Source organism: Typopeltis vanoorti, chromosome 18 (genome assembly GCF_054136105.1).
Source record: "Typopeltis vanoorti isolate ZY-2024b chromosome 18, IOZ_Tvanoo_1.0, whole genome shotgun sequence".
Classification (NCBI taxonomy): domain Eukaryota; kingdom Metazoa; phylum Arthropoda; class Arachnida; order Uropygi; family Thelyphonidae; genus Typopeltis; species Typopeltis vanoorti.
The window spans coordinates 66,284,031-66,307,648 of NC_143566.1; the positions used below are offsets into that span (position 1 = coordinate 66,284,031).

General features: G+C 35.4%; 1 protein-coding gene across 3 annotated transcripts in view; it reads right to left on the reverse strand.

Moving 5' to 3' along the window:
- Positions 1-23,618, reverse strand: part of LOC150096729 (uncharacterized) — a 357,894-nt gene that overhangs the window by 82,499 nt on the left and 251,777 nt on the right. For all 3 annotated transcript variants that reach the window (XM_090408396.1, XM_090408397.1, XM_090408395.1), the window contains exons 11-12: positions 20,368-20,517; positions 13,217-13,378 (exon numbers count right to left, since the gene is read on the reverse strand). In XM_090408396.1, coding sequence (XP_090264522.1) covers positions 13,217-13,378; positions 20,368-20,517 — 312 coding nt within the window. The remainder of the gene's footprint in view (positions 1-13,216; positions 13,379-20,367; positions 20,518-23,618) is intronic.

The following is a 23,618-nucleotide window of genomic DNA, read 5'->3' on the forward strand; positions in this document are numbered from 1 at the left end:
CACATTGTAGTGCCTCCGTGATAAGAAGTACTCTAACATGTAGGGGATAAGGAAGTGGTGGACCACACTTGGACTATTGTGCTCAAATCTGGTCATCTGGTTTTTAGTGTGATGTGGAAACACTGGGGAGGGCCCACAGACGAGTGCCTAAGACAATATCAGGACTTTGGACTGCTGGCTATGGAGAGAGGTTAAAAAAATGTGGATTGTAGAGTTTAGTGGATAGGAGAAAAAGAGGTAATATGATAGCAATGTTTTAAGTTGGGGAGAGGATTTAATCGGATTAATCCAGAAGGGATTATAAAAGGAGTAGAAGACAAGTGGGGGAAGAACCAGAGGCCATCCCTGGAATTTATGTAAGAGTGTGGTGAAGAGTAGATTTTTTACATGGAGAATTGTCAGTGAATGGAATGCCTTACCAGAACATGTTGTCAGTTGAATGAACCTCCCACGATGAGTTTGACCCATGGAGGGTGTAATAATAATGATAATAATAAATCCATACAGTCTTCCATAGAGTATCATATTTCTATCCACACATTCCTGAATTCTGCCAATTAATCAACTTTTCCAATACTTTAACCACCATTCAGATATTAATTGGTCTTAAATTTGAAACCCCAATCTTGAAGCTTCCTTAGGGTAACCAAAATTTTTTTTGTCCTCTTTCCACTTCCAGCATTCTATCAGGACTGTGACTTAAATAACATGACCTGGTTTAGAGCTCTATCATTTCTCTTGCACTTTCCCATAATACATGGACTGATATCTCACCTAACTTAATGATTATATCCACATATCCACACACAGAGATTTCTTAATATCTGAAAAATGAAATGCCTCCAATTTATCTAGCTCTATTGTCTTTTAATCCCCCATCACATCACTACATTATCTCAAACTGAGTGATTTCTCTGCATCCAGGAATGTAACTATTTCTTGTATTATCCTTACAATCAGTATTAATTTACCATTCAATCATTCTTCCTTTTACTCACCATGTAGCAAAAGAACCCTTTGGGACTTCCCTTGGACTGCTTGGCTAATTTTCTCCATAATCTGATTGTGCCTTCCTCACAATGCCAGTAACCCTACTTGTTTGTGTTTTGTATTGTTAATGAGCCTGCTGTTCACCTTTCTTTTTAAATACTTTCCACATTTTTCTTCTTCTGCAACGCTTGCTTAATGATGCTATTCATCTCCATCTTTATTCTACTAATCATTTGCTTACAAATGTGATACTACTTAAATAATCCTTGATAATTTCTAATGCATTAACTAATATTCTTCCCTTGCTGTCTCTTAAGCCATGCACTGCTCCAAACTGCTTTCCAAGGTTGTCATAATCGCTAGCTTTGTAATTTTACACATACCTTTTCTTAACTGACAACTCCACATGCTCCGTAACCTCCCAGGTCAAGAATGCAAGAACATTCTTGACCTGGAGGAGAGGAGGCAAACTGATCGTCTTGGTTATGCACAAATACTCCAATGATATCATCAGATCCAATAGTTTCTCTCTCTTGGAACCTTCAACATGTTGTTTTAGGTAATTCTCTCTCAATAGCAGAATAAATTCTATTTGCCTCCCTCCAATTTCTGTCTCCACAGTTTAAGTCTCATAATGATTACTCAGCCTGTGTTCATTCAACTAATTTGTCAATGAATGTCACTATCTCTTCTTGCTTCCCTTAGCCCATAGCATCAACCAATTTGTTCTATCGGTATCATCCTGCACAAATAGCTTCAAATGTATCTTCCTCAACTCTACTTTTCTGCTGAAACCAGAATTGACATCTTTCATTCTTTGCATTTGTTGTGCATACTTAATTGTAAACAGGTGGCTCTCGTGTAAAATCATAGTTAAGGTTGTTTGAGAGATTGTGTTAATTTCACCCTGTGGTTAAATAGATTTTCAAATGTGTTGTGCTGTTTTGTGTATCCTGTAAAGTAAAAAAAAAAAAAAAAGCAAACCCAAAACACTTTGGAATTTTTCTTTCTTCAAGAAAATAGCAAGAGAGAGAGAGAGAGACAAATCTTGTGAAATACTTCTAGGTAATTATAGGTTCCTATTTTCATTGTGAATATATTTGTAAATAATATTTGTCAAATAAATATGTCTTTGTAAACTTAAATGAACAACTGAGGTATCGTTGATGTGTTCGCCATATTTAAGAATATTTATTCTTAGAATTTCTAACTGATATTCCAGTAGTTAATTATTTAGAAAATGTCTAACTACAACCTATTGACAAGAAAAATGTGACAGAAAAAAAACAGTAAAACTGAGATTCCAATAATTAATTATGTATTTGGAAAGAATTACCTGAAAGAGTTAAAAACATAATAAAAAAAATATATACATAAGCTATAATTTTACTGCAGTAACAAAAATGTGTAAACTTAAATAACAATTTATTGTGTCATTGATGTATTATGCGAATTTAAGTAAGACCACATATATATGGCGAGCTTAAGGGTCAAAGCTGTATAACTGAGAGGAGACCTCCACATAGCCTTTAAAGGAATGAGGAGAACCGACCAGGGCTTCTGACCTAATGTCCAATCCTCCTTTCTCATGGTGCACCCTGTTGGTTATCTACCTGGATACTGAACAAACGAGGATGGGCTGGCAATTTGGGATTTAGCCGACCAAAGTGTATTCTAATTGGCTTAAACCAACATACAAAATGATGGTACAACATGACAAAATTTAATGCTGCTGGGGTGTCGCCCGGTTAAACAAAGCCCCCGGTTGTTTTCGCCAGAGAACCAGGGCAAACAGCGAAAAGTCAACTACTGGAACAAATCTGAAAACACGCCCCAACTCAACATCACCAGAGTTAAAGATCAGTACTATCAACATAAGAAGCCTGAATGGCAAAGAAATGAAGCTGGCTGAGGAATTAGATAAGTACCAGAACGACATAATAGGGGTGACTGAAACAAAAAAGACAAAAGCTAGTGAGATCTTTCTGAGCAATAAATACAAAATGTTATATTCAGGCAATGACAATCAAGGAAAAGAAGGAGTAGCCATAGTATTCAATACAAAATACGAGGCTAATCTTCTTGAATGGCAGGCAGTATCAAGTAGAGTGATGTGGGCAAATATGAGAACGGGGAACAGGACAATAAGACTTATTTGTGCCTATGGTCCCACAGAAGGTTCTACTAAGGTAGAAGTGGAGGAATTTTTTGAGGCTTTAGAGAAAGCAACTGACACAATGAAAAAGGAAAAGTTGGTTCTTGTTGGGGATCCTAAATAGCAGAGCAGGAAATGATTGTCAGACATAAAACAATATTTTGAAAAAATTTGGAGAAAAGAGCAAAGCTAATAATAATGGCAAATATCTGTTGGATTTCTGCTCAGGACATGGACTGGTTATAACTAACAAAATGTTCCAACATAAAAATGTGCACAAATTCAGATGGAGAGAAGACGCAAGGAATAAGAAAAGTCTCATTGACTATGTTATTATCGATAGTGATGTTGTCTCCCTGGTGCAGCACACCAGAGTGTACAGAGGATTTGAAATTGGAAGTGATTACTATTTAGTCTTGACCAGGATAAAATTGAATTTCATATCGAAAAGAATAACATGTAAGAAAGTTTTAAAGTGAATAAAAGTTGAGCAGCTCTCAGATGTGAACTGTAGACTAAAAATACACAAAGATTACTGAAGAAAAAATGAAACAGTTTGAGAACAGGAACCAAATCTTGGAGATTCAGTGGCCAGCCTTGAAGGAAACCTTGACTGATTCAGCCAGAGAGGCATGTGGTGAAGTTGTCTGCAAGGATAGAAAAATTAGAACTCCATGGTGGACTCAGGAAGTTAAACAAGCAGTGAAGAAAAAGAAGAAAGAATATCAAAAGTTCCTGGCAAATAAGTCAGCTTGTGCTCTTAGAGAATACAGAGACAAATGTAAGAAAGCAAAACACTGTAAAACTAGCTAAACAAAAGTCATGGGAGGACTTTGGCAAGAACATAGAAAATAAATATCAAGAAGGTGGTAAGATATTCTGGAGGTTGTTGAAGAGGTTTCGAAATGGAGGAAAGAGTGCTGTAAAAGGAGTTGGAGATGATGAAAGTAACATGAAAACGGGAGAAAAAAAGATATCCTTCAAGTATGGAGTAATTACTTTGAAAAACTGCTAAATGAAACAACCAGTGATGACAGCACAGTGGTAAAAAACACTGACCAGGCATGCAGTCAGGAATACATATCAATACTTGAAGTAGAAAAAGCCATCAAAGGCTTGAAATGTGGAAAGGCAGCAGGAGTACATGATATTCGACCAGAAATGCTAAGTATGGTGGTATAAAAGTCTTACAGTGGCTACACTGCATAGTTTTCAGAAAGCCTGGACGGAGGGACGAATTCCCGATGATTGGAGTAGAGCTCTAATAGTACCCATATATAAAACGGGAAATAAAACTGAATGTGAGAATTACAGAGGTATTTCCCTACTGAGTGTTCCTGGCAAGATCTATGCAAGTATACTTGAGAAACAGTTGAGAAGAATTGTGGAAGAAAAGCTTGGTGAAGAACAAGCTGGATTCAGGCCAAATAGAGGCTGTCAAGATCAGATCTTCACTTTACGACAAATAGTTGAGAAAGCATGGGAATATAACAAAGATCTGTATTTAAGTTTTGTCGATTTGGAAAAGGCATATGACAAGGTGCCAAGAGAGAAGCTATTCAATACACCACAGTTAATGGTGTCAATGGAGCAAAATACCAAGCAATACTAGTCTTTATTTGAGTGGTAAGTCAGCAGTTAGAATTGAAGGAAGTACAGGAAGATGGTTTAATGTTAAATCTGGTGTGAGACAAAGATGTACATTATCCCTTCTGTTATTATCTATATAGATCACATTATGAAGGAAAGTGGTATTAAACATGATATCAAATTGGAGATGTTAATGTCAGCTCTTTGCTTTATGCAGATGATGTTATACTTCTAAATAAATCTGTTACAAATCTGCAATATTCTCTAGATTAACCGTTTTAATAGATATGGTATGAAGGTCGGCAATAAAAAGACAAAGACAATGAAAATAGGCAGAATCGTTGAAAATGTCAACTGTGTTGTGAACGGAAAACATAAGGAACAAGTAAAACATTTCAGCTACTTAGGCACAATTTTTACTAAAGATGGTAAATTAAATATAGAAATAGACAACAGAATCAGCAAAGCTGGTATGGTGGGAAGTCAATTGAATAAATTCATATGGAATAAGAGAGAAATTAGTCAGAACACTAAATTAGCTGTATACTCTGTTCAAACCAGTTTTAACTTATGGATCGGAGAGCTGGGTAAGAAGTAAAACACTTGACTGAAGACTAGAGATCGCAGATATGAAAGTCCTGAGAAACATCGGAGGCATGAACAGATGGCATCAATGGCAATATCATATTAAAAACAAGGATATTAGGAGAGAACTTGACATTGTCAGCATCCAGGAATGCATTAGCAAAGCTAATCTCAGGTAGTATGGTCACTTAAACAGAATGGGCAGGGAAAGATTAGCAAAACAAGTGTTCTCTGCCAGGCTGGCAGGAAAACGACCCAGAGGAAGACCAAGATATAGGTGGATTGATATGGTACAAAGTGCCTTAGACGATAGAAATATAAGATCTGATAATGTTACAGTCTTGACAAGTGACAGACCGATTTGGAAGAAAATTGTAGATAGGAAGTTAGTAATGATGTAAATTTTTCATATAGTACTATCATATCCTGTACACCCTTTGAGGATACATGGCAGGAATTTGATGATGATGACATGTATATATATATATTTTTTTTTTTTTTCTTTTGAAGTCGCAGTGAATTCACACACAATTTTTTTTTTTTTTTTTTTTGCTTAGTTATTCTGATTAGAATTATATGTATTGGTTTCTTCTTCTTATTGTGCTATCTTCTATCGAAGGTCAGCGACCATCTTGGCGAACAAACTGGGGTCTTGTGCTAATCTGAGCAGTTGTGCACTGCTCTTTCCTGTCCACGTCTTGATGTTGTCAAACCATGATATTCTTTTTTTTCCTCTAGTTCCTTTGCCATCAATTCTTCCTACCAAAATAGTTTGTAGAAGTTGGTATTTGCTGTTTCTCATGATGTGGCCAAGATATGATGTTTTTCGTTTCTTGATTATTTGTACAAGATGTTGAGCTTTGCCAATGGATTTTAAGACCTCTTCATTGGTATTTTTTTCTGTCCATGATATCTGCAGTATTCCTCTGTATAGCCACATCTCAAAGGCTTCGATTTTCTTGATGGTTGTCGCCTTCAATGTCCATGTTTCAACTCCATAGAGCAGAATAGACCACACGTAACATTTCAGCATTCGGCATCTGACTTCCATGTTTAGGTCTTTATTGCAGAATAGTGTTCTCATTTTCATGAAGGACTGCCGTGCAACTTCAATCCTTGTCTTTATATCTATTTCTGGATCCCACCGTTCATTAAGCCAGCAACCAAGATATTTATATCTTGACACTTGATCAATATTTTTCCCATTGAGTGTCAGTTTCATTGATGAGGCTGGATGTTTGCTGATGATCATGTATTTTGTCTTGTTGATGTTTATATTTATTCCCATTCTTTGGCTTTCTATGTATACTCTGTCAACGAGTTTTTGGAGATCCATAATGTTATCTGCAATTAGCACGGTGTCATCTGCATATCATAGGTTGTTAACAATCTTTCCATTTATTGTGATTCCCTCTGGAGACATTCCTCCAACGCTTTTTTAAAGATTACCTCTGCATATATGTTGAACAGGAGTGGTGAGAGCGGTGAGAGCACACATCCTTGTCTCACTCCTCTTTTGATGTTAATATCACTGGTGGTAATGTTTTCTAATTGAACGGTAGCTGACTGATTCCAATAAAGATTTGTTATTAGTCTTATGTCTTGTTCATCTAGCCTTGTTTGTTGAAGGACTTCTATTAAGTTAGTGTGTCTGACATTGCCGAATGCTTTTTCAAAATCTATGAAACACATAAAGATAGATTTCTGTTTTTCTATGCATTTTTGTATCAATATTTGGGTACAGAAAAGGGCCTCTCTAGTACCAAAACCATTCCGAAAGCCGAATTGTTTCACTTAGAGTTTCTTCATTTTTTCTATAAATGCGATTCTGAATTACTTTCAAAAATATTTTTAATGTTTGGCTCATTAGACTAATAAGTCGGAAGTCACCACAGGAATTCGCTTTGGGTTTCTTCGGGATAGCGATAAATGTAGATTTGAGCCAATCTGATGGAAATTCATCACTTTCATATATTTCATTAAATAGTTTTTCAAGAAGTTTGATGTTATCTGGTTCTATTAATTTTAAAAATTCTGTTTGCACACCATCTGGTCCACTGGCTTTTCCTGTTTTACTTGTTCGTATAGCATTCTCTATTTCGCATTTCATGATTGCTGGTCCTTGAATGTTATCTTTTATATTTATAGGCTTCTGTCTAGTATCATTGAAAAGTTCTGTTATATATTTTATCCAAATCTGTGCTTTATTCTCTTCTTCTAGAACTATTTTTCCATTTTCGTCTCTTAGAGACACTATTTGCTTTTTCCTCAGTTTTCCGGAAATTTCGTTGATTTTCTTATACAGATTGAAATTATGTTTCTTCTGAAGCAGTTCAATTTCAGTACATAAATTTTTCATCCAATTTTCCTTGGCTTCTTTTATTTTTTTCTTAATGATGTTATGTGTTTCTGTATACCTGGCTAGGTCTTTGTTTTTGTACATTCTTCTTGTATCAATAAGAGAAAGAATCTCATCTGTCATCCATTCCTGTTGTTTTATATTATTCACATAACCTACTTCTTCAATACTTGTTGTTACGATGGCATTCTTTATGCTATTCCAAAGAGATTCCACACTTTTATTTTCTTCTATGTTAATCTGTTGTAATCGCAGGTTAAGCTGTGTCTTGGCACTTTTATTTATGTTCGGGTCTTTCAGTTTTTCTACATCAATTTTCTTTTTCTTCTTTTGTGATTTTTTAGCTGATTTTAATCTAAGACGTACTTCTGCAGCTATGGGATTGTGGTCTGATGAGATATCTGCTCCAGGATATGTATTGGTTTAAAAAAATAAAAATTTAAGCATTAATTTTACTACAGTAACAATTACCTATGATCAAAATGAATATAAAGTTTCGCAGGTGAGTCTCACATTGGAGAAAATCATGTGAATGACATGTTCGCATCCATGGGAAAAAAACATAACCATGAACCACAGTGCAAATGATATTAAGAAAACAGACAGAAAATTTTAAATGTTTGGAACTTTGTAACATAGAAATTAACAAAGTACACTACAGAGCTAATATTCATTTGAAATAATATGAAATAAGTATTTATTTGTGTTGGCAAAAGAATTTTCTAAAAAAAAAATCACTAACGGAGAGTTCCAAACCAAAACACAGGAAGTCACACATATCCACAACAAAACGCATTTCCCATTCAAATCTGTGATGTCACTTTGGACATAAACCGTGGGAAAAAAAACATAGTCATGAGCCACAGTGCGAATGAAATTAACGAACAGACAGAAACCTAAAGAAACAAGAGTAAACTACATTTTCAGGTTATTTACAGCAATTTTGTTCTTTCAGCCACTTGTGTTTGTGTGTTGTGAATATATGGTTATAATTCAACTATTTTGGAATATCTATTTGCATTCAGAAATTCATTAGTTCCAAGAAGACCCATTCTGGAGAGAAAGTAAGTTAATCTAAATTATCATTAGAATTTTTGTAGACTACATACAAAAATTCTTGTAATCCATTTTTATCTCTGTTTATTTTTTTAAAAAAATGCCATTTGGTTTTTCATTCAAAAAGAACTCATTTTTATCTATAAAAGCTGACACCATCTCTTGACTTTAAACTAAAAATTCCAATAGCCAAAAACTTTTGTAATAAAGATAACATTAATTAGAAGAAGTAATGAACTTTAAGATCTTAAAATTTTAGACAAAGCAAAATATTCAGATGAGTTATGTATATGGGAGAAAAAAGTGTGTGTGCATGCTTGATGGGGGGTGAGGGGACCAGTGATAGCCAGTAATTAATTGTAATAAAAATGTGCGAGTTTGCGTGTGTTTTGCAATGATAGCCTATAATTAATTATTCAGAAAATGTCTAAATGCTGCCACCATCTCTTGACTCTAAACTAAAAGTCCCATACTCAATAACAGGAACGAAATACCACATACTAATATTGGAAAATTCGTGCTGCCAGCTATAGACAAATATTTCCCAACACTTCTACAATTGAACCAAAGACCCCAACACATGACCAAATATCCCCAGAATTACATACTTAACATCACTCGGGGAAAAAAAAAAAAAAAAAAAAAAAAAAAAAAAAAAAAAACATGACGGATGGGTGTCACCCTGGGAAATTCCAAGGATTATGTGCTCTTTATTATCTCTAAACATCATCCACAATTCCATACACGAACAAAAACACAAAATGTGATGTCACACACACACGTTCCCCAGAAAAATTCCACATTCCAAACTCATGATGTCACACACTGCATCACACACAATGTCACTGATCTTATCACCTAAGGACGTCACGATTCCTTATCTTGATCTTAGTGGCTACTTTTGCTGGTTGAAATTCTCCTCACATCATTAACAATACCTCACTTTCAGTTCTGTTCTCACTGTTCTCCCTGAAAATACAATGCCTAACATTCTATCCTACAACAATATCTTCCTATAATTTTTGGTCAATGAATTAGCCAAATCAGGAAGTTAACAAATGCCAAAAACTCCTCACTATTGTTTCTGATACTTCTGGCATTAGTGTATTCACTGTGCACTGCAACATTTTTTTGAGCCCCACATAAATCTTTTCATGCACATCTCATTCAGATACGAGACCTGAGGAACAGCATTTAGTATTTTACAGTCTTTCTCAATCTCACACTCCTCACCTCAAGAGAGAGAGAGAGAGACTACATACATTTTCACCTGAATCCTCCATAATAGCTTTAATTTCCCTGATTTGGCCACTATCACAAAAACCATTTAATTTTTAATAGCAGGTTCAGTGATCAATATCAATATCAAATAAACAACTATTTAAGTAAGATAATATTTTTATCCATTTTACATAAATTTCCCACTCATGACAGGTTGTAAACCTATCATGCATTTAGCACCGTGGGTGGATTAAAAGTAATCTAATCTAAAACACTGATCTAGAGATCAAACATGATACTTTTTCAAGCCTATTGAGACCTGCACTAAGAAGGGTAATAGTCTCATACTGGGCAATTAAAACTATCTTGCCATGTAGATTCATTCACGAACATTATGCCATACTGGGATTTGAATCCTCAGTCTTCTGGTAGTAAAGTGAATATATAGTATCCCTTGGTGCAAAAAGTGTGAGGAAAGCTGTTCCAAAGAACAGAGGTAAATGGTTAAAAAGAACAACAAAAGTATCAAATACTTTTGCATGAATGAAACAAAAAATGAAGAGTAAGAAAGTAAAGATTGTGAGTCTGTTGCCTTAGTATGATAGGACAGAATTGAGAAGAAGGGCCATGTTTGCCATCAATGTGAAGATTGTGCAAGAGGAAAGGTGTGCAGAATGTATGGAGTGAATTTGATGGATATGCCTGATAGACTGCACTTGAATGGTTTTGGAGTCATATGCCTGGAGGAAGTGTTGTTCAGTGAGAGTCTGAAAGTGCAAAATCAGGGAAACTAGAGGCATTCAGGAGGAATGCAACCAAGCACTCATTGTGCATTGTGCTAATTAGCACTCATTGTGCTAATCTGCCAATGCATGTCATCCATATCTTCTGGACCCTCATGTCTATAGCAGCAATCAACAATGTATTTTGTCCTATTGACCTCTATTTCATACCACACAGCCTTAAATGAACCATTTCCTTCAGATCTACAACCTTAACTTCTGTTTTTGTTGGTTGAAGTTCTTCAGCTATCATTAATAATACCTCTCTCTCTCCTGCCCTATTTCCTCTTATTCTTCTATGAAAATGCAATATCTATTACATTCTATTCCTGTAACTGCATCATTTTCCATCATGCTGACCAATGCCAAAAATGTCTCCTTTATTTCTGATACTTTGGGCATTTATGTACATGCATTTCAACATTCCCTTGGGCCCACAGTTACTTTTATATAATGTCATTACCTATCCTGGTCCGCACGGTTAGCCTAGTGGCTATGCGCTTCGCAACCATATGCCTGGGGAATGTCCTAGGTTCGATTCCCGTCGGTGACGTGAAGAGCTGAAGGATCTTCCTCAGCCATAACCAAGTTAGCCAGTCTTGGGCGTGGACAGCAGGGTTTTTTCCCCAGTTTATTCTGGGATTTTTCATCCCGCAAAGCAGGCAAACTGGCCTTGAGAACTCAACACTACAGGCCATAGGATACACCGGGGCATAAGGCTGACCACCTTATCCTGTAAACGGAGTGAGGTCCGATGATCAATGTGAATACAGCATTGCCATCTTGTGTGCTATGAGAATGTGCAAGCGAACTGGCAGTGCCTCTGACGAAGTTGTTTAATCTAAGTCTCAGCTCTGGCAAGGTCCAAGAGAGAGAGTGGAAAGAGGATAAGATAGTTCCATCACATAAAGGTGGCTCCAACACAGAAGTAGCAAATTAGATCTCTAAATGATCTGCAATTTATTCACATTTGATAATAAGGTAACAGCAGAATTGAATAAAGGAAATGGTTACATCATAATACAGCTGGCCTTTGCAGATGCATTTGACTGAATACTGCATGGAAAACTATTATATAAGTTAGAGCAAATGGGATTGGATATTAGGTTGGCATGGATAGGAGGTGACTGATAGACAGACATCAGAGGGTGGTGTATGGTGGAGTGGAATCAAGGTGAATGAGAGTAACTAGTGGAGTGCTCCAGGACCACTACTCTTTAATTTGTACATTAATGATATAGCAGACGATTTGAGGGGAATAATCAGTTGTTTGCTGATGATGATGCAAATCAGGGGAGGGCAATGGTTGATAAAAGTGATGTAGATATTCTGCAGAATGATTTAAATGAACTGGCAATGTGGAAAAAGGACAATAATTATCAATTTAATGTATGCAAAATGTAAGGTAATGCACTTTTGGGTGAAAAGATTACATACTCTATCATATTTATGGTAATACATTACAGGAAATTGACGATGTTATGGATGTGAGAGTGATAGCAGATCCGAAATTCAGAGGATATATCACAAGGGTTGGCAAAATAGCTCAGAGAATTACTTGGATTTTTAGAACACATTGACAAGTAAAGATAGGGAGGTTATTATCCCTCCCTATCTTTACTTTACAAGGTGATTTGGCCACATGTTGACTACTGTGCACAGATCTGGTCATCGGTATTTTTTAGGGATCAGGAAGAGGTGGAGAGGATTCAGAGCTGGAGTGACCAAGTTGGTGACAGATCTGTAGAATACTCCATATGAGGATAGATTGAAAGCGTTTGAGTTGCAGAGTTTATGCAAGGAAAGAGAATAAGATAGAAACTTATGACTTACTAAAGGGATTCTATAAAATTGAGAAAAGAAATTTTTCAATACATGAAGAGTAGGGAAGAACAAAAGGTCACACTTGGAAGTTGTTGAAGAGTGTATTTAATAAGGGTGTGCAGACTAGGTTCTTTACGTGGAGAGTGGCGAATGAGTGGAAAGGATTGATAGAGGTAGTTGTGAATGCCCTAACAGTGAATAAGTTTAAGGAGATGTATGATAGATAGTGTGTGAATAATAAATAGTGTGGATTTCCCTGCAATGAGTCTTTTGACTTGGTGGAGATACCTATCTAAATAATAATAATAATAAATACAATATCTTAAGGAAACTAATTATAAAACATACTACTTACATGAGATATAAATTAAACAATACAAATTAAAGATATTTTTTTGTTCTTCCAACAAAATTATTTGACTTACCAATTTCTTAAGTAATATACAACTGAAGAATTATAAATTAAGTAATCAATTCATTCTAAAGGATTTGTAAGAATTAAAACCTGAAGCCCATCATAAAAAAATATAAAAAAAAATGTGATTCATGTTGAAAACCAAAAAATGCACTTTCATATAAGATATATTCACAATTTAAGAACAAAAAAATACTTCATATTAGTAGGGCAGGAATGAAAATAAACTCGATGATTACCTGCAGGAAATGTCCGTTCACACTGAAAATCACTAATTTCACTTCGTCCAGCATCAGTAACAGTGAACATAAGTACTTTGTAGAACGTATATGGCTGCAATTTATGAATAAAGATCTCTTCTAATTCTTTTTCACGTGAACTCTGATATTTCTGCTCTTCACCTGTTAAAAACATTTCAGTGACAAGAACATCAAAACAGCTTATAAAAAAAAATAATAATAAAATAAAATATATAAAATATTTAAAAAAAAAGGGGGGGGGAGGGAAGTAACCTCCATGACTTACAACTAACCACCCAAAAATTACTAAAACTTAGAACACCAGCCTTATAAACTGATTTCCAAATGTCTGTGATTATGTACATAATTTGCTGCATAATTTACAGGGTAAGGAACATAAAACTGAATGTGAAAATTACAAAGTAGAGGCTAAGAAAATTGCAGAAGGGAAACTTGAAGAACAAGTAGGGTTTAGGCATTGAGGTGATCAGGATCAGATGTTCATTTTAAGATGAACAGTTCAGTAATTGTGGGAATATAACAAGGATATATATTTAAGTGTTGTAGATCTAGAAAAGGCATATGGATAGGTGCCAATCGAAAAGTTGTTTAAAATGTTCAGGCTAAAGATTTTTGTTTATTATTTTTTTTTTATTGATTATATATATTTTTTCTATTTTTCTTTATTTTTTATATGGTCCAGAAACCCTGCTATAGAGAACAAACATGGAACTTTTTCAAGCTACTTCAGGCCTCCAAATACGCAGGGTGGTGGTCTCCAGGCAATGAAAATCTTCCACCTAACTAACTGACTATATAACAAGTAAATTTATGCTAAAATGGTTTAAATGTTTTTAGTGAAGGCAAATTAAATATGGAAATAAACAAGAGAATTGGCAAAGGTGGTGTGATAGGGAGTCAAATGAATAAATTTATATGGAGTAACTGAGAAATCTGTCAAAATACTAAGATAGCAGTATACAAGACACTGTTAAAACTAATTTTAAGTTATGGAATTAAGAGATCGGTCAGAAATAAAACAATTGATCAAGGACTGGAGATATAAGAGTTCTGAGAAAAATTAGAGAAGTAAACAGATGGCAACAATAGCAAAATCATATTAAAAATGAAGATATTAGGAAGGAACTTGATATTTTTAACATTCAGGAATGTGAGTAGAGCTAAGGTCAGGTGGTTTGACCACTTTAACACAAATGGGAAAGAAAAGGAAAGGTGAGCAAAACAGGAAAACAGGATGCTAAGAATGTCACATCCAAAGGTGACCAAGATCTAGATTTACTGATGTGGTTAACAGTGCCATAGAAGACCAAAATATAAGATCTAGTAGTGAAGTCCTGACAGACAACAAAATAATAAGAAGAAAAATTGTCAATTGGAAGTTAGTAATAAAGTAAATCTTTTCATGTAGTATCATCATGATATCCTGTACATCCTTTGAGAACACATCAGGAATTTGATGATTATGATAATCTTCTCCCTTCAAAGAGAAATGAGGGCTTTGCTGATGTCTTAAATGCAGATTCTGTAGAATTTTCATAAAAGTAATTTTTTTTATTATTCCAATTTTCACAAAACAAAAAAGCAGGAATTTTAAAGTTTAAAAAAAAAAACATTACTCAATGAAAGGCAATACACCACCCTAATATTTTGGAACCATTCTGGAGTAAAAAGGAGAAAAACATGCTTTGGTAAAATTTTGAAATACTCAAAACTCAAATATTTCAGGTTGTCAGATTTTGCTTATTGGTGTTAAACCTTGATAAATGGGAATCCTAAAGAATTCCACATCTATCATCATTTAACAGATAGAAAAATAAGATACAAATTTTATGTAGGAAACTGCTTGCTTCTAAGTATGTGCTATATACATGTGATATAATATAAAATTATGTTAGCATAAAGGAAAGAGATTGTAAATTGTTAGAGGAAATTATTTTTTTTTTGATTGTGCAAGGCCATTAATACTGTATAAATTGAACAAAGATTTACTAAAAGTTGTAATACTTGTCTGAGGAATGACTTGCAAAAAAATATTGTGAACAAAGGTTCAAAGGGCAAAGGCATGCCAACAGGAGAGGTGGCCTCAGGCAGTCACGTGCTCACAGCACGTGACAGAGCGCGGTCAGAAGAAAATCGGAAACAAACGGTACGAAACGAGACCTACGTGAGTGAAGTGCTACGCATTAGGTGAGTTACGAAAGTTGCAGTGATTACCGGTAGTGGAGATAGAAATAAAAGGGTTAGGAACACCCCTCCCCCCCAGGGTCTCTCGAAAATTTTTTCCATGGCTGGTGGTCGGAGGTCGTCTGGCAGGTAGAAAGTTGCACAGAGGAGCAGCTCTGTCCCGAAGTGCTCGGACAAGGATCAGCGGTTGGCTATTTTCAAAGTCCGGTGAGTAGTAGCAGGAAATGCCGTCCAAGTGCTGGCAAAGTTATAAGCTCCTGATTGTATGATGGAGTATATCTCCATTCGTGTATCTGCAGTCCTTGGAAACACTCAGTGTCTAGGTAGCAGACATCACCCAATGCCACAATTATGCCTGGAACAAGACAGTCATGCCAGAATTGTGTGAATTCACAGAATGACTAAGTGAACAAGAAGGAAGATCGACCGAAAGAAGGCAGTCCAAATTGATGGAACAAGTATGAAAAGCCTTAGCGTATGGTAACGTTAAAATATCTTTTGTCTATGTTATGTGTGTAACTTACTATGGTGTTAAGATAAGTGAAATTAAGAGACGTTAAGGATCGAGGACTTTGATTTATTCAGAGCAGGGCTGTAGCATGTTAACATTAGAAAGTACAGTGAGTTAGCTCATATACAGGTTATATTAAATGTGTATACTTTAGAGAAAGCTGAGATGAATTAGTCTGAGTAACGAGATCTAAAATGAATGTTTAATGAGAAAATATTACTCTAGAATAACCATTTTTGTGAATGATTTATTAGGGAAGGATGTCTTTGATACTCTTGTTTCATTAAGGATACATGTATTCTTATCCGATTGGTATTGGAATTTAGCATGAATGTTAATTGTATTGTAAAATGTGTTAATATGCTTAATAAACCTTTGCTATTTATAAACCTAAGTGTCTGAGTACTAGAATCCGATGCACCACTTGTAAAAAAAACGTTCGAATCTGAGCGGGGAAGAATATGTTACATTGTGGGGTGCTTAAGGGTCAAAGCTGTATAACTGAGAGGAGACCACCACATAACCTTTAAAGGAATGCGGAGAACCGACCAGGGCTCCTGACCTAATGTCCAATCCTCACCTTCTCGTGGTGCACCCTGTTGGGTATCTACTTGGATACTGAACGGACGAGGATGGGCTGGCAATTTGGGATTTAGCCGACCAAATTGTATTCTTATTGGTTAAACCAAAATATAGAATGATGGTACAACATGACAAAATTTCATGCCGGCTGGGGCGTCGCCCAGTTAAACAAGGCGCCCCCGTTGTTTTCGCCAGGGAACCAGGGCGAACAGCTAAAAGTCAGCTACTGGAATAAATCTGAAAATAAACCCCAACTCAACATCACTAGAGTTAAAGATCGGTACTATCAACGTAAGAAGCCTGAATGGCAAAGAAATGGAGCTAGCTGAGGAATTAGATAAGTACCAGATCGACATAATAGGGGTGACTGAAACATAAAAGACCAAAACTGGTGAGATCTTTCTGAGCAATAAATACAAAATGTTATATTCAGGCAATGACAATCAAGGAAAAGAAGGCGTAGCCATAGTATTTAACACAAAATACGAGGCTAATCTTCTTGAATGGCAGTCAGTCTCAAGTAGAGTAATGTGGGCAAATATGAGAATAGAGAACTGGACAATGAGACTTATTTGTGCCTATGGTCCCACAGAAGGTTCTACTAAGATAGAAGTGGAGGAATTTTTTTGAGGCTTTAGAAAAAGCAACTGACACAATGAAAAATGAAAAGTTGGTCCTTGTTGGGGATCTAAATAGCAGAGTAGGAAATGATTGTGAGACATACAAAAATATTTTGGGAAAATTTGGAGAAAAGTGCAAAGCTAATAATAATTGCAAATATCTGTTGGATTTCTGCTCAGGACATGGACTGGTTATTACTAACACCATGTTCCAACATAAAACTGTGCACAAATTCACATGGAGAGAAGAGGCTAGGAATAAGAAAAGTCTCATTGACTATGTTATTGTTGATAGTGATGTTTTCTCCCTGGTACAGGACACCAGAGTGTACAGAGGATTTGAAATTGGAAGTGACCACTATTTAGTCTTGAGCAGGATAAAAATGAATTTCATATTGAAAAGAATAACATGTAAGAAAGTTTTAAAGCGAATAAAAGTTGAGCAGCTCTCAGATGTGAACTGTAGGCTAAAATACACAAAGATTATTGAAGAAAAAATGAAAGAGTTTGAGAACAGGAATCAAACCTTGGAGATTCAGTGGCAAACTCTGAAGAAAACATTGATTGATTCTGCCAGAGAGGCATGTGGTGAGGTTATCTGTAAGGATAAAAAAAATCAGAACTCCCTGGTGGACACAGGAAGTTAAAGAGGCAGTGAAGGAAGAGAAGAAAGCATACCAAAAGTTCCTGTCAAATAAGTCAGCTTGTGCTCTTAGAGAATATAGACACAAATGCAAGAATGCTAAACAGTGTAAAACTAGCTAAACAAAAGTCATGGGAGGTCTTTGGCAAGATTATAGAAAATAAATATCAAGAAGGTGGCAAAATATTCTGGAGGTTGTTGAAGAAGCTTAAGAATGGAGGAAAGAGTGCTGTAAAAGGAATTAGAGATGATAAAGGTGACATGAAAACGGGAGAAAAAGATATCCTTGAAGTATGGAGTAATTACTTTGAAAAACTGCTAAATGAAACAAGCAGTGATGACAGCACAGTGGTAAAAAACACTGACCAGGCATGCAGTCAGGAATACATATCCATACTGGAAGTAGAAAAAGCCATCAAAGGCTTGAAATGTGGAAAGGCAGCAGGAGTAGATGATATTCGACCAGAAATGCTGAAGTATGGTGGTATAAGAGTCTTACAGTGGCTGCACTGCATAGTTCAGAAAGCCTGGACAGAGGGACGAATTCCCGATGATTGGAGTAGAGCTCTCATAGTAACCATATATAAAAAGGGAAATAAAACTGCATGTGAGAATTACAGAGGTATTTTCCTACTGAGTGTTCCTGGCAAGATCTATGCAAGTATACTTGAGAAACGGTTGAGAAGAATTGTGGAAGAAAAGCTTGGTGAAGAACAAGCTGGATTCAGGCCAACAGAGGCTGTCAGGATCAGATCTTCACTTTACGACAAATAGTCGAGAAAGCATGGGAATATAACAAAGATCTGTATTTAAGTTTTGTCAATCTGGAAAAGGCATATGACAAGGTGCCAAGAGAGAAGCTATTCAATACGCTTCCGTTATATGGTGTCAATGGGGCATTATATCAAGCAATACTTAGTCTTTATTTGAGTTGTAAGTCAGCAGTTAGAATTGAAGGAAGTACAGGAAGATGGTTTAATGTTAAATCTGGTGTGAGACAAAGATGTGCATTATCCCCTATGTTATTCATTATCTATATGGATCACATTATGAAGGAAAGTGGTATTAAACATGATATCAAAATTGGAGATGTTAATGTCAGCTCTTTGCTTTATGCGGATGATGTTATACTTCTAAATAAATCTGCTACAAGTTTGCAAGATTCTGTGACTAAATTGAATAGCTGTTGTAATAGATATGGTATGAAGGTCAGCAATAAAAAGACAAAGACAATGAAAATAGGCAGAATCATTGAAAATGTCTGTGAATGGAGAACCTGTGGAACAAGTAAAATAACATTTCAGCTATTTAGGCACGATTTTTACTGAAGATGGTAAATTAAATATAGAAATAGACAACAGAATCAGCAAAGCTGGTATGGTGGGAAGTCAATTGAATAAATTCATATGGAATAAGAGAGAAATCAGTCGGAACACTAAATTAGCTGTGTACAAGACAGTGTTCAAACCAGTTTTAACTTATGGATCTGAGAGCTGGGTCAGAAGTAAAACACTTGACCAAAGACTAGAGACCACAGACATGAGAGTCCTGAGAAAGATTATAGGCATGAACAGATGGCATCAATGGCAATATCATATTAAAAACGAGGATATTAGGAAAGAACTTGACATTGTCAGCATCCAGGAATGCGTTAGCAGAGCTAATCTTAGGCAGTATGGTCACTTAAACAGAATGGGCAAGGAAAGATTAGCAAAACAAGTGTTCTCTGCCAGGTTGGCAGCAAAACGACCCAGAGGAAGACCAAGATATAGGTGGATTGATACGGTACAAAATGCTTTAGACGATAGAAATATAAGATCTGATAATGTTGGAGTCTTGACAAGTAACAGACTGATTTGGAGGAAAATTGTAGATAGGAAATTAATAATGATGTAATTTTTTTCATGTAGTACTATCATATCCTGTACACCCCTTGAGGGTACGTGGCAGGAATTTGATGATGATGTGGGTCACGATTGCAAAATCAATAGTCACTTGTGTACGTCTTGAGGTCACTTCTTGGTTAAGATAACTTTACTTAATGTAACTGTTTTAGGTGACGCAGCAAAAAAAATAAATATTCCTAGAGCTCTATGAGAAGATAGATTTCAAGATCTTTGCCACTTTGGTTGTGGCTCGCTCCTGAGGCAATCCCTTTGTGTCTTGGAGGTACCACGTGACTCTTTAGGGAAGATTGGAAGTATAGAACACAAAAATTAACAGTTCAAGAGACTGGGACACAACATTGGCTTCGCACCAAAAAATTAATACAATTTACAATTTCAGCTTCTTAATCCCACAGGACATATGTCAACATTTTGATCTTTCAGTCATTAGTCAGCCAGTTCACTCACTCATTTAGCAATAGGTATACAGGATACAACAGAAGCTGTTGTATATAATAAAATTGGGAACTTCAGTGAGTAATGAAACAAAATATAATTAGTTGTAATTTTACATTCCATTAGCAAACATTTAATTGATTAAGTATGATTTTCAGTATATAAGTATTTGTTTTAAAAATTCTTATCTACGATTAAGTAGCACACTATTCCTCAACAAATTTTATACAGAAAAGTACTAAACTTACCACAAGGATTTTCACAGGAATCAACAGGACAGTATAAAATTCTGTATTCATTAACTAAAGTTTTCTCAGCATAACAATCTAATTTCCATTTCAAGCGTAAAGTAGTAGCATTTTTAGGTTCCACTGTGAAATCTTTTATTTTATTTGGAGCTGTAAAAAATAATTCAAATAAAAATCAGTACATGCCAGTCATTACTGTACACAAAACATATGTGATAAAACAATGAAAATAGAACATGAATATATAAAGCAGTTATCACTAAGACATTGTAATATCTATATTATCTTTTCTGCCTATATATCTAATATTTTTTTATCTTTACTCTCTTCTATCTTCATCTATTCCTAATTCTTTATAGCTTTACTCTAATGCACACTATGATTATCCACCTTCCAAATTTACTAGTCGAATGCCTATGAATACTGGAAATTTGTCAGGCTATGCCACCAATATCATTTAATTGGCATAAGACTAAATAAACTTCCAGTAGATTTCCCTATCTCTCACAAGCGAAGTTTCTTTTATCAATGTTTACTTTAACAGTCGTGGTTCGTAAATGCAGTTCTCTAACTAAACTGCATTTTTATTGCCTTAAATTATTTCCTGCTCACAAGTCCGATTTTTATTTAAGAATAGTTGTAAAATAAAAGATCAGGCTTTTAACAAATAATTAAAACACATTTATTTACAAATTATACATGAATTAAACAATAAAACAATAGGGAGATTGCTTTCTCTATCCATTTATAAAATCTTTAGCATAAATTATAACCTATTTACTTTAACACTAACTTCTTTAACTCACAATCTTATTTACTCTCCGCTTACAAATCAACTTATTAAACTTCTAGTTTACTTGCAAAGAGGTTAGCTAACTCTCAGTTAAGTTATATTCACAATTTTTATATCAACTTCCAATATGCCAGTCAATTCTCTTAATGACACTCCTTACTACTATTGAACAATTCCTTAAAAGTCTTTCTATAACCTACTATGAGAGGGAATATACAAAAAGTTTGAACTTACAAAAAAACTCTGCATTGCACATTCGGTCAAAAGTCTTTCACTACAGTCTTATGGCATTTCTTTCATCTCAGATCTTGAGCTTCCTCAGAAATGTTTGGCTTCAGTAATATCTCATCAGGAAAATAGTGGGCTGTGGACTGCAACTGGCAAAAGGTTGTTCTCCCACAACGAAAAAGAAAAACTTCCGAGCGAAGCTGCCTCGGGTAATTTACATCGCCTTTTCTCGTCTGTTTTGGCTCGCTGAAAATGCCTGGACGACTGCCGTCTCCAATAGCTCGAACTGCTGCCTCCAAGAAACTGAAACCGCTGCGAATTCTCAACCGGGATCCTTCTCTCTGGCATCTGGAAGCCCTCTCTCTCTCTGGCGACTGGAACCGGGAAGCCCCTTATGCTCTGCTCAGTCTCCTTTTATTTTACGATCTTGCGACCTTGCACTAAGGGTAGTAAACCCCAAAGAATTCGGCATGACTCTTTCATTTTCTTTTAAGTTTGACCCGATCCTTGTTCTTCTCAGTGCATTCTTTTGATCGTATTTTGCTGGGTGCAGAAACTTGTCTCTAAAACTAGCGGACCTCTTTGATATTTTTCTTCTCCTTTAGGGGCTGCAGAAACTTCTCTAAACCTAGCGGCACTCTTAGATACTATCTTTAAAGGTGTTAGTGCAGTAAGCAACTCTTATATACAAAACTAGTAAAAAACTTTTCCTGCGCTCTTACACATAACTATATACATATACAAAGTTCCCCCTGGCACTGCCTTTGTTTTCGATGTTAAAACAATAAATACATTCACTTCCCACAGGGTTAACTACATCAATATTTTGCAAAATATACACAGAAACAAACAAGGTTATTTACGGTTCTCATGGGACTTGAGCTATGTAAAAAATCGATGTAATGTGCTTTGGAATTTTTTAAGCTACATCGAATTTTTACAACATCTTTGTTAGGGGGGGGTTTAATATGAAATAATTTGTTTGGCATGGCATGAAAGCAAGATAGATGAGTGATATGTAGCAAATATTTTGAGAACGAGTGTCATTTGTGCATGGGAGAGTAAAACATATGACAGCAGTGGAGAATACTGACAAAAGGCAGGAAAATGCAAGCATCGATGAAATTGTTGATGAAAGTGCAGCAGTAGAAAGTCAGAATGAAGTGGACTCCATGTTTTATGCAAGATACTGTAATCACATATTAAATTTAAAATTTTTATTAAGTGGATACTCTTTTTTTTTATTTATCATCAAATTTCTGACATGTATCCTCAAGGGGTGCACAAGATATTATGATAATACTACATGAAAGACTTACATCATTACTAACTTCCTATCAACAATTTCCCTTATTTTTTATCTGATGTGGGCTCAGGGAACAGGCAAAACAAGTATGGGATTTCTTTATGTTTGTGAAGCATGACAGAATTGATGAAATCTGAAGCATGAAATCAAATTAGCATATGGCCTTAGAGAATAAAAAGAAAAATGTAAGAAAGCTGTACCCAAAAATAACTAAAAAAAACTCAAGAAAAGATTTTGGGGGAAAAATATACTAGATAAGTAACATAAAGATGACAAAATGTTATGGATGCTACTGAAAAAGTTAAGAAATGCAGGAATGTGCATTTCTTAGAAAAATGGAATGAACTGTCAAAGGAATGGAAGATATTTTTGATGTTTGGAGTAACTACTTTGAAGAATGGGCTATAAGGATCAGTGAAGCACAACATAAAGCCTCTCTTAATCAAATGCTAACTTGCATGTGGTATGGCCTGCTATATACCACATACATGAAGGCAAGTGGGGGGAAACAGGAAGCGCTCTGTTATGGCAGGTAATGAAATCAAAGAACTCATATGACTCAAAGTCTTACACACAAGTAGAAACTGGAAAAACAAATTGGAAATGAACCCTGGACCAAAAAAAAAAAAGTGCAACCAAAAATTCAAAATCTTAACATGGAATGTTAGAAAAATAGCACATAAAGGTGAAGTAGAGTAAATACTAAAACAGTATGATATGAAAACTTCCATAACAGAAACAAAAAGAGATTGAAAGAACTAAATAATTATATTCAAGTATACGGTAAAGAAATCTGAAAGAGCCAGGAACCATACTAATGATATCCGAAGATTGGAAAAATAAATTAATTGCTATAAATACCGGAAAGAAAGAATACATGGCAATATTCAGTGCATGAAGAAAATAAGGAAGAAAAAAATCAAA